We start from the raw sequence: 12,650 nt of genomic DNA, 5'->3' as shown, positions 1-12,650 counted from the left end.
ACTTTGCTTACAAAATTAATAAACGACAACGCTTACCCTTACGTTGAAATCAATCAATCAATCAATCAATCAATTTGGCGCCACATGGCGTCATACTTAGAGTCACCTGATACAACATCGTAATTGTTGAAAAGTAAGCTGGAAAGAAATATTCGAAGAGCGCTGTTGCAAACAAACTGCTCGTCATGAATGTAGGCAACGCGATAAGCACAAAAGAATTGACATTGAATCATTTTTAGTCGAAGTGCACAGCGGCTTCGCTTAAACAAACGGTCGTACGTACAGAACAAGCAAAACGCATAAGTAAATAAGAAGGGACAGGAATTTATATCCACGAGAATGCACCAGTTCGGCCTTTTCCACGGCGTAACCTAACCCCCGATCGGAATTTTTTACTAGTGAAATACACAAAAATGTTAGAAGAAAAACTAGTTGTGCCTGTTGCTAATAGCTAAATCTGTATAGTCCCCAATTAGCCGCAAAGATGTGCTTTAGAAACGTAAAAACGAAGTCGGCGTGACTGAACATAGTTTAACGACAATGGGCCTGTATGATGATAAGAATAAGACCGCGAGCGCCGCTGCTTCACAACCTAAACTGTATGTATACGCAATTTTATGAGAGTGCTTGTACCTTTGAGATGGCGTTTTATAGCGATACGCTTCTTTTGAAAAATATGTAGGCTACATTGTTTGCATGCCAGAACCGACTCTGCAGGGTGATTTCGATGTGCCATTACATCCGAAACATTACGGGATTCTGACGCATAAGTAACTGTAGTGCGCCCCATCTATATATTATTAGAGCTGCAAAAGGGCTTCACCGCCACACAAGCAAGAAGAAATTGCTTTCACCTGTGTAGTGGCCTTGTATTTACGAAAAACGCTTACACCGACAACTGTGCATGCGACACAAACGAATGCCAACTTCAGAAGCAACATAAATTAGCTCAACGTGGTAACGTTGATGGCATGCTGTCAGAAGCCATCAGAATAACAGCCCAGTTGTTTTTAGACACTCACAATTCTAAGAGAAATTTCACAAGGCTTCAAAATTCGTCTTGACTATAGGGTAAAGGTTACCTCACACTACCGAAGACACACACAGTATTTGGAAATAAGGCGTGCTTATGTTGTTTTTCTGTGTTTTTACCCACAGTCAGCGGCAGCAGTGGCGTTTCCCATCGTGTCTCCGGCGTTCATGTTCTGTGGTGCTTTCGCGCCTCGCCAGATGCTGAAGCCGTACGTGAGCTGGCTAACAGAGGTGTCATTTGTCAACCACGCGTACAACGGTCTCCTGGTCTCGGCCTACGGCTATGGTCGTGCCAAGCTTCCGTGTGACGACTTCATATGCGTGTACGATGACCCTGCCGAGCTGCTCAAGATCACCGGGACGGGAGGAGACAGGACAATCCACGAGTTCTGGCTCATTCTCGTTGCGATGGAGGCTGCCATTCGCATCCTCGGATTCTTTCTACTCAGGTTCAGGCTCTCAAGAAAAACATGACCGTGCGCCCTGTTAGCGAGCAATTCTCGCCAAATTTGGATAAACTGTGAGTGCGTGCGGTTCTTTCACGGTTGACGAGAGCAAGCGCGAGTGGCCTGCTCTCACTGTCAGAGCAATGGAGAATGCCGCTAGTCCGAAATACCCTAGTCAACACAGGTGACCAGCTGCAGCCCTACCGACTGGGTGCACGCTCTCGGCGGCGTGCTATTCGCGGAGTGATGAAGGGGACATTAGATGAAAGCGACGTCAACGTAATGCATCTTGTTGTCATCTGTACAGCCTTCCATACCAATGCCCCTTTACTTCTGCCTATATGTTCTCTTCTGACCACTTCGTATTACTCGTTAAAACAGCGCGCTAGCAAGGACAGGCTATCGGACAATGTTTACTCTCTACCTTGCTTCGAAGCCATAAATGATGCCTCAAGCGAACCAGAACATGTGTGGCTTGTGTTTAAAGAAATCGGCTCAACGGTTGGCCCAAGCAACGCGTTTCCAGGTTTTATATGCATATGAAGAGTAAAATTGGAATATGTGCTCAAGTAAGATCATTTAGGCATGGACCTTATATTTCAGCACATTTTATAGGCCTGCATATTCTCTGCTCTCCTGTTTAATGGGATGGTAATCTTTCAAAGAAAAACCGAAGAGGCAGAGCTGCATAAATAGATGGCAGGAAAATGTCTAGAACCAAGGCCATGGTTAACGTCGGCCCACAACTTGAAGTCTGGCGAGCTTGATGTCATCAGCGGCAGTAGTAGCATGGTATCACAGATGGCAGAACACAAGAACAAAGAAGGAACAATGCAGGGTGCCTATTTTCAGATGACAGGTTTGTGTTAGTGTTATGACTGTTTGTATCATATTTACTACACATCACCGGGAGCACCATGTCAGGCGATCAGCCAGGCTAACATCTCTTGCTTCATTGAACTCAGCATGGTTGCGATAACATAAAGCTATTGCATTCTGAGGTTGTTCCATTCTCCAGATGTCAAATTTATGCGATCATCTACGTGAGCGTGGGCGGGTACCCTCAACGTTTCTTGAACAGCCCAATCAAAAGCTCCCCTCGTTTAAGGAAGGTCCCTTTTGTTTGTTCTTAAAGCAAATAGCATTGCCTACCATGACAGTTTTTTGTTTTGTTATGTAACCGAGAGACTAGAGGCGAGGAAGGCGCAGAGGAGGGAAGGGCGAGCGGAGTTAAAGCATGTCACCGGCGGGTACTGGTTCAGCCAGCGTCTCCGATTGGCCCTCTTTCCTTTGTTCAGCCTACGGTGGCTCCTCATCAATCACGGCGGTGTGCAACAGGGCGCTAAAAATGGCGCCAAAATGGATCCTCAGCGAAAGAGAGTTGGCAGAGCGACGTTCTCTACGCACCATCAAGGCTCAACAACGTTATGCTGCCAAGAGGAGTGCGCAACTGCAGCAACGACTGGACCATATGAGGGAGCTCAGTGCTCAGCGCCACGAAACGAAGCGTCAGAAGTTATTTTCGACTGCTACTGCTAACAAGTACCTCGTGAAGTACTTCGTTATTGACGTGTGGCATGAGCTATGGTTACAGTCGGACAATCACTGTCGATAACCTAGAAAGAAATAAATTGACATCATTCGCTTCACCAAAATGTTTGCCTTTACTCGTCTAAAACATTACACAACGAATTCGTGTATGTATCATCAAAATTGACAGTCACTGAAGTATGCTTACGTGATTTGAATGTGAAAGCATGAGGACTTAATTGTCTAAGTTGTCACCTTAAATTAAAACCACCTTGATCCACCTAGCTTACCAACGTTAATCCACCTTAATCCACCTTAATCCACTTTACACGACCTTAATCTACTTTATACTACCGTAATCCACTTTAATCCGCCTCAATCCCATTTTGGGAATGGGCCAGGTGCGACGCCGTAGCTGTTCACTGTGGGATTTCACAGTGTGAGCTGCACCAGGTCCAGCGCCGGGAACATGACGCCATCACTTGGTCACGGGGGTTTTGGTACCATCGGATGACAACAACGGACAGCGGATTTTCCGCTTCATGAGGCATAATATAATGCTTTCGCATTAAAGACTGAAGCAAGATGTCTTCGGAGTCTTTCTTGTACATCTGTTGCATTTCAGTGGTCACGGACATTCACAGACCATTCAGTGCGATAAGAAAGCTTTTCGGGTACTCTGATAATAGTCATCGATGGTTTCTGCGTGATTTTGGTTTTAGATTGGCAATACAGCAACCTTATTTTGGACAGAAACGTTTTATAACATTTCAATACAATAGTGGTTCCAATACATTTCGAAAGAAGCGCAAGTACTCCGATTGTTCAAGCCGCGGATGCATATGCGTTGACTCCGCATCCAATATATGTCGTTCAACGCCCGCGAGATGGACGACTCTACGAGCCAGCGTTTTCCTTGCCTTTAGCACTGCGAGACGAATGAGGTCACGGCTACCGAGATGTACTTCGATTATCGTATTAGCTGCAACCAAGCGGGAAACTACGAAAGAGTAGAACAAGGTGAGCGACACCGTTTTACTTCTTTGAGCGTATATGCATAGGCTAAATACGTGTGGGGTGTTTCACACAGAGTATACTTTAATTTTCGCCTGTTCTATTTCGAACTTCATTTTTATTATATGCAAAGAATAGTCATGCAAAAGCCCGAGGAGGGTGAAAGTAAAGTAGCAGCTTGTTTTATTGTATGCGGTTTAGGTGAACTTACGGTTTAACTTACGCGTTAAAAAATTTGGAGGACGCTTCGCTTTTAAGAGTGGAACGCGATAGTATTCAAAGATCCCTGACTGATTCCCACGGTTGCCGAAGAGTGCAGCTTATGCAACCATAATGGTTACTGGCGAGCTTTCTGGTAGAAACGCAGCCTCTTGCGTGGGCCGATCCCGGAAATAGTGCACAACCGCGCCAAAGAAATTGCATCATTTTTCCAGGTTCTCGTGTTTGTTTCGCACTTTTAATATTTCAGTCTGAGAAGATTTAACATAAAAGGCATACGCTGTGGGTGTTTTGTTTCATGACATTTGCTTGTGGATTGTCATTCTCAAAATTCTGAGGAATTGCTTTTTCAAGAATGTGAGACAAGGTATGAGCAACATTAGTGATAGAATGGTGTGGAAATATAACCCGCATATACCGCACGTCATATATGAAGGCGTGATATATGCATGTACCTAAATATATTCGGAGGGCCTACATGGTTGGGGATGATTTTCTCCGCCGCCCGCCGACACCGCACGCCCGTTGCCGATGCCGGATTTTCTGCGACACGGGGGCCTTAACGCTATCGCGTTAGAAGTTGGTGTCCGATGAATGACATTACGTGAGGCACTGCACATACAGCAGTACATCAGTCATTCAAGTGCAATACACGTACACGCGCCAAAAAGGAAAATAATAACATAATCTTCAAATAGTGTTTTTCATTTATCCTTGGCGAGTGCACGTTTTTTACAGCAGCATGTTTCCTCACCAGACGAGTTTTCTCCAAGCGCTTGCCTATATCAATCGTTCAATTAGCATTGCTGTTATGCTTATACATTGTTGCCGTTATGCTTTACCTTGCCGCAGTGACACCCTAATATTGTATTGTACATTGTATAAGCTTGTTCAGCATTGCATAATGCTTTGGATTAATGACATTGTACAGCGAAACTGTATTATTGCAATAGATGTGCACTGGAAAGCTCTGGTGGCCCGCTTTGCATGTTCGAGATGTAATAAACGTGCACGTCCGCGTATGCGCATTCGCGCACTCACAAAGACCGAGCGAAGTGAATCGCCCCATCGTTCGCCAGCGCACCACGCTAAAGTGCGATTATCTCGCAATTTTCTTTGCCAATTCGTCACGCAGTCAACGCATACGCTTGCATAGTATGTGAACATGGCGTCGAGATTGAACTGTGGAAACAAAAGTTGTCGCAGTTTCACCTGATAGGCGAAGCATCAATTGCGATAGCAAATTTGAAGAGAGCTATATACGGAGTAATGATAGCAGCTTTATCAGCTGTATAAACTTGGACATGCAGCAGCACCGGCAACACGCAGAACTGTTGTCGACGCCGCCGGCGTTTTTCCCGCGTTCGCTCAAAATGCGTGCGGCGTTGGTGACTGTTGCCGGAGCCTCTGATATAAATAGGCGCTTGGTGCCGCAGCTACACGTCGCCTCTCTTCCCTGCCCCCCCCCACAGCCTTTCGCGCGTCGGAAGAAGGTACGTTTACTCTACATATATGGTGTTGTAGAGCCCAATCAGCGGGGGAACATCAAGGAACGCTGGCTGAGCTCGGAGAGGGAGCGCTCAGTCACTCCCGGAGGGTCCAAGTCCAGGTCGAGACCGGAGTCTAAGGGGAGATCCAGCTCCCCAGAGGCGAGGCAACCACTACCGCCTCAGCAAAAGCAGAAGAAACTGAAACAAGCTAACAAAGAAATCGAGGTGAGCTGGGCAAAGGTGGCCTCCCAACCCAAACCAGACAACACACTTTCTGCCGAACTAGCGCAGCTAAGGAAAGAGTTAGAAATCACAAGAGTCAGATTAGGCGACTTGGAGAGAGAAAACAGGCAGCTTAAAAAGCAGGTACAAACACCCGCGTTTCAACAGTCACCCCCTAAATCAAACAACACAACGACGGTGAGCAATAGCACTGCCAAGCCCGCACATCAGACACCAGTCACGGAGGAAACAGTAAAAGACCTGGTAGACACGATAATCCCCCGCATCACAGAATACATTGATCGGAAATTCGCCGAGCAAGAAGAAAAGATGGAAAAGAGAACAAACGCCATACAAATTGAGTGCAGGCAGCTAATAAGAAAGCAAACAACGGGCACTACTATTAGAGAGAGGGCAGAAAAGTCCTATAATAGGCCCGGACTGCACACCTTCGGACAGGACCCCTCAGTCAGTCATGGCTAGACGCCACAGGGGCCTTGGGGAAACCACAGAGGTCTGGCAGTGGAACTGCAGAGGGTTCCGGCGTAAAAAGGGATTGCTGGAGCAGCTGGTTAAGTCCCAACAGACGCCGCCGGCCGCAATAGCACTCCAAGAAGTGGGCACTGTACCAAGTTTGCAGGGCTATGAAGCATTTACTGCTTCGGAAGAGCACAGGGTAGCAACGCTAATACACAAATCCGTAACGGTAATCAAACACGATACTGGTGTCGATACGAACATCTCCCACATATTAGTAGAAATTCTCTGTAAGGGCCCAGGACGGCATGGTGTTTTTCTCCTAAACATCTATAGCCCCCCCCGCCAAAGGACAGCGGATTTTACCGGCATAATAGAAGGAGCGCTTCGAAAAGCGGACACCAAACCGCTACTAATCGCCGGGGATTTCAATGCAAGGGACCGGGCATGGGGTTACCCCACCCAAGACGTCAAGGGAAGACAGATAGTACAACTTATGGACAAGTGGGACCTACAACTACTCACGGACCCCACAATCCCTACAAGGATAGGGAATAGCGTACAGGCAGACACTAGTCCCGATCTAACAATGGGAAGAAATCTCGTTGGCGCAGTGTGGCTGAACACTCTCAACAACCTGGGGAGTGATCACTACATACTCAGCATCTCTTTTAAAACCCGCAAAATTAGAAGGCAAATTGGTACCGCTGAAGTCACGGATTGGCACGCATACAGGGAACGCACAACAGATGCGGATCTCGACATGGGAACTTTGGACAAATGGTGTGACGACCTCCGCAGCCACAAAAATATGGTCACCAAAAAGGTGGCCACCACAGAGGAAGCTCCAGGCGTCGATCCGCATCTGCTCCACCTATGGGAAGCCTGCAGAGGGCTCACCAAACGGTGGAAGAGGCAAAAACTAAATAGGAAACTCAAAATCCGCATTGCTGAAATCACCAAGGAGGCAGAGGACTATGCCCTAGAATTGGCTGAAAGCAATTGGAAGAAATTTTGCGACAGTCTGGACGGAACGCTGAGTACGAGCAAAACATGGCGAATACTCAGTGCCATCACAGACCCGACCAAAACTAAGGGCGAAAACAATAAGGCGTTAGAACGCCTGCTCCATACGTACGCAGGCACGGAGGAGAAATTCCTGGCCGAGGTGGAGGAGAAATGTTTTGGAGGAGATATGGCCCCGCGCCCCTACGACGCAGAATATCAAGGAAAGCCCAACCATGCGTTGGACGCCCCCATTAGCGAATTCGAGGTCCGCGCAGCCATCGGGTGCATGACAAAGAATACGGCAGCGGGAGCGGACAAAATCACCAACGCAATGATCAGAAATATGAGCGACTGCTCGATCACGGCCTTTACAAAATTCATTAACGAGCACTGGGCACTTGGCACCATCCCGCAACAGTGGAAACATGCCCAGGTAATTCTAATCCCAAAGCCCGGTAAGAAACTGGAAGTAGCAAACCTGCGCCCAATCTCCCTCACGTCATGCCTAGGCAAATTGTATGAGAGGGTGATAAACAAACGGCTGCAGGACCATCTCGAAAACAATGACCTAATGCCGCACAACGTCTTTGGCTTCAGGCCCCACCTCTCAGCTCAGGACGTCCTGCTCCAGCTGAAAGAGGAGGTGCTGATACAACCCGCAGCAGGATGCGAGCACGTAGTTATGGCTGTCGACATAAAAGGCGCCTTTGACAACGTGAGCCATCAGGGGATCCTGGACGGCCTCACCGACACAAAATGCGGGGAAAGAATCTACAAATACGTTAGGGCATTTCTAAGTAATCGCACGGCTGAAATCAAGATCGGCACCCTACAATCGCGACTAATACAAGTGCCACATCGCGGAACACCACAAGGAGCAGTAATCTCTCCAACCCTCTTCAATGTAGCCATGCTAGGCCTAGCTAGGACACTCCAGGACCAGCCGCATATACGGTCCGCTATGTATGCGGACGACATCACGGTCTGGACTACCACAGGCTCGCTGGGGCAAAAGGAAGAGAGACTGCAGGAAGCCGCAAGCATCATCGAGGCATACGTAGTGGAACGCGGCATGCAATGCGCCCCACAAAAATCAGAGTTAATTAGAATATGGAAAGGCAAGGGCAACCAATCGGTCCCAGCGGATATGCAACACAAATTAGAGGTACACTTGGCTGGGAAAAAGATAGAGGAGAAAACCACCATCCGCATCCTGGGCATGTGGGTTCAGTCAAACCAAAGATGCACCGTCAACCTCCACCGCATTCAGACATCCGTAAAACAGGTGTCTAGAATGATCAGAAGGGTCACTAGTACAAAGGTTGGCATGAGAGAAAACGACACAATTCGTCTCGTCAAAAGTCTTATCGAAAGTAGAATGCTATACAGTCTTCCTTACTACAACTTGCTAAAGACTGAGATAGACTCCATAGAAACCTGTCTGCGGGGAGCTTACAAAACGGCTCTGCAGCTTTCCCAAACGACCTCAACGGAACTCCTTATGGCCCTTGGGGTCTCGAATACTTTCGACGAACTCATGGAGGCACAGCTCAATGTACAAAAGTTAAGGCTCACCCAGACAGCAACGGGACGAGACACCCTGCGCAGACTGGGCTTCCGAGACTGCACGAAACTCCATAACAGACAGGCGGACCTCACAACCGCCCAGAGAGAAAAAATCACGGTTTCTCCAGTCCCACAAGGGATGGACCCTGTCCTAAACCCGGGACGCAGAGAAGCTAGGGCTAAGCACTACAAGAAAACATATGAGGGCCGGAATAACACATACTACACTGACGCCACAGTACACAGAACACGTACACCATGGTTTGCAGCCACAGTGATAAATAGCAGTTACAAAGAAGTCACGAGTACCACAGCGCGGGCCCACAATATCTGCGAGGCCGAGGAGATAGCCATCGCTATGGCTATTGCAGCGCACGCAAACACAAACGAGGTAGGCCACATCTTGACGGACTCCATGCAGGCGTGTAGAAACTACCGAAACGGTAGGGTCTGCGTGGCAGCCGCCAAGATAATAAATGAACACAAGGACCTTGGCGCAATCAAACTCATCTGGATACCAGGTCATACTGGCATAGGGGGAAATGAACTCGCCCACATGGTGGCCACTGCGCACGCAACATACCAGTGCCACCGCGACAGTGAGGCGAGCATCAAACCCGAACCGGTAGACTGGAGCCGATCGGCAATCCTCGAATATTACAGGAGAGCTCGAATGAAATTCGCCCCACCCCATCGGAAACTAAGCAAAACGGAACAAGTCACTTGGAGAAGGTTGCAAACTAAAACTTACCCGCACCTGCATCTCCTACACAAAATAGATAAACAGAGGTATCCAGATGAGTGCCCGTGGTGCGGGGCCGAGCCCACGCTGGACCACATCACGTGGGAATGCGCCAAGGCTCCTCAAGACAACATTCACGAAACCACAACGCGAGAGGGATGGGAGGCCCTGCTCTCCAGCTCGGAGGAGGCGGCCCAGAGAGCTGCCACACTCCAGGCCAGCCGCAGAGCACACGCCAGCGGAGCCCTAGAATAGGGGCCCCGACCAACCTGAAGACCGCTCGTCCTATATTTTTTACAATAAATGTTTTCTACTACTACTAGAGCAAACGCGCCTTCTTCCGATGCGCGAAAGGCCGTCGGGGGGAGGGGGAGGGAAGGGAGGCGACGTTTAGCTGCGGCACCAAGTGCCTATTTATATAAGAGGCTCCGGCAACAGTCACCAACGCCGCACGCATTTTGAGCGAACGCGGGCAAAACGCCGATGGCGTCGACAACAGTTCTGCGTGTTGCCGATGCTGCTGCATGTCCAAGTTTATACAGCTGATAAAGCTAATATCATTACTCCGTATAGCTCTGGCGCTGAGCCGTGCTCCCTCAAGGGCTGCAGAAGATAGCGCCAACCTTTCCCTTTCCCTCAAGAACCACTTATCATCACTCCGTATAGCTCTCTACAAGTTTGCTATCGCAATTGATGCTTGGCCTTTCAGGTGAAACTGCGACAACCTTTTATTAGGTTCCGCCGTCTGCAATCTTGAGACGCCGACTGCGCCTGCACACTGTAAACCAAAAAGTACGAACACATGCTTTCGATACTATCGGTGTCAATCATTAGAAATCCTACTATGGATGCCAAGTTCTTTTAAGGATGCGAGATACGGAGCAGTACTAGCAGAATTCTCGGTTAATCGCTTTCGGGGATGCACTTTCAGTTTTTCGTGATGTTATGTCCAGGGCAACGCCTCACGAGGAGCAACGCGCACAGCGCGAAGCACTCAAGAACTACGTGACGTGAAAATAACGCTGATGGAAGACGTGTTGTTCATTTCGTCGCGCCTGTTTCCGCTGGCCAAGCCAAACAATGCGCAACAAAAGAGATACCCCTGGAAGTGCACACGTGGCCTGGAATGGAGGGGCGCAGATTGTGCTTCAGTGTTGGTAACATAGCGAAAAATTCGCTACACTTTGCGAGATTTGAGGGCACTTTAACGACAACTGCTGCTGCTTCTGTGCTGATCAACGGCATATAGTTTGGAAGGTCACGCGCAAGTTGCACTAGTTGATGAGCGACGCTTCTGCGCGAGTTCGTGACAAGTCATGTTTTGTTTGACAGTAGAACTCTTCTTTCGAGGCACGTTTGGTAAGTTGCATTCATTATTATTCATTTCTCTGAGAATACTTTGGAACAACTTTCAGTTTTAGGAACGTTCTGTTAGGCAGAGGGAAGTGTTGGTCTCTTCTGATCGTGGTAGAGGCAGATAAATTTTCGAGTTAATTTGATGTGGAATTTAGAATGCCGAAATTACAAGCTATCGCAGCGGAGGGTGGCGAAGATACTGTTGTAGTTTTTAAGGGCAACAGAGAGAGAGAGAAACGAGAAGGGAAAGGTAGGGAGGTTAACCAAGCACGTGCCCGGTTGGCTACCCTACGCTTGAGGAGAGGGAAAGGGTAAGAATAGATAAGGAGCGAGAATATAAAAAATAATAACGAGTCAGTCATTCACACAGTCAGTCACAGAGGAAGGTCCACTGTCACAGGCGCTCATACAGTCCAGTGTCCTTCAATAAGTGAAGAAGAGCTTTTGTGGCCTTTCGCATGCAAGAATGTGCAGGCCATGGTCCCAGAATATTTTCCTCTGAGAGCACTTTGCTATCTAACATGCTGAGTTGAGCTTGAAGAATCCGTCGTTGAGCGTCAAAAGCTGGGCAATGACACAAAAGGTGCTCTGGCGTCTCATCTCACCCACACGAATTGCATGCCGCACTGAAGGGCAACAGACTTGTACAAGCGGCTGTAGGCTGAACAGATGTTTATAGTGCTTGCTGCAAGTGCTACTGTGCTGTGCGGTGACAGTGACTGACTGCGATTGTGCATCTGTGCTCCTTTCTTTCTCTATCTCTACTTTCCTGTCACTTTACCTCCGCCTCCCCTCTCTCCCCAGCGTAGGGTAGCAAACCGAATCTGGTTAACCTCCCTGCCTTTACCCTTTCTCGTGTCTTTCTCTCTGCTTGCACTGCTCGAAACGAAGGGAGGGAGGGAGTGAGGGGTGTTGCTTGCTGCAGGCGTACTTAGCCTTGCAAAAGTTCCCGCAGGAAATGGGAGCGAGCTAATACACGTGTTTTCTTTTTTCCACAGGACTGCAGAAGCAGAACGTAGTAGGCGGGAAAACATGTCGCACATGATATCTGCACTGCGAGACTCGGACTCGGCGCCTTTATAACCCAGATAACGTGTTAGTGAGTACTTCAAAAGTGAATTTCCAAGTATGGCAGACCAATGAGCCCGAATTACGGCCTTAGTATTAAATTGGTTCTACAGTAACTTTTTCGTTCGAATTCACGACCCAGTGACTGATTTTTTTTTCACGGATATCTAATTAAGTACGCCTACGTGTCAATAATATCAGTCAAACTTGTCACTTCGAATAGTATTGAAAGCCTCATATTAGACACGGTGCGAATATGGAACAAGAGTCTCACCAGCTACATGACCTTGACGCTTCAGTGATTACGTGCGCCGCAGGCAACGTCCCTATGTCCCAAGAGTTTCTTGTACATCACTTAACAAAGTGCACGCAGCGTCCTTGCCCGGATCACCACACCCTCGAGAAGGCGGCTGAATAGTGTTAGAATGGAAACAAATATAAATCAAACGGCGAGACAAATGGTTCGCAGATGGCTTTATA

At 48.1% G+C, this 12,650-nt stretch overlaps 1 protein-coding gene across 3 annotated transcripts in view; it reads left to right on the top strand.

Annotated features, from left to right (window-relative positions):
- LOC119456444 (ATP-binding cassette sub-family G member 1-like) overlaps positions 1–12,650 on the top strand; it is a 360,487-nt gene that overhangs the window by 113,275 nt on the left and 234,562 nt on the right. For 2 of the 3 annotated variants that reach the window (XM_049669865.1, XM_037718230.2), the window contains one exon: positions 1,159–3,133. The exons of the other annotated variant lie outside the window; for it this stretch is intronic. In XM_049669865.1, the coding sequence (XP_049525822.1) occupies positions 1,159–1,506 (348 nt within the window). In that variant the 3' untranslated portion in view covers positions 1,507–3,133. Of the gene's footprint in view, positions 1–1,158; positions 3,134–12,650 lie in introns of those variants that run through there. 3 annotated transcript variants of the gene reach the window in all.

The sequence above is a fragment of the Dermacentor silvarum genome, chromosome 6 (genome assembly GCF_013339745.2).
Source record: "Dermacentor silvarum isolate Dsil-2018 chromosome 6, BIME_Dsil_1.4, whole genome shotgun sequence".
NCBI lineage: Eukaryota > Metazoa > Arthropoda > Arachnida > Ixodida > Ixodidae > Dermacentor > Dermacentor silvarum.
This window is presented reverse-complemented; position numbering and strand designations above follow the sequence as displayed.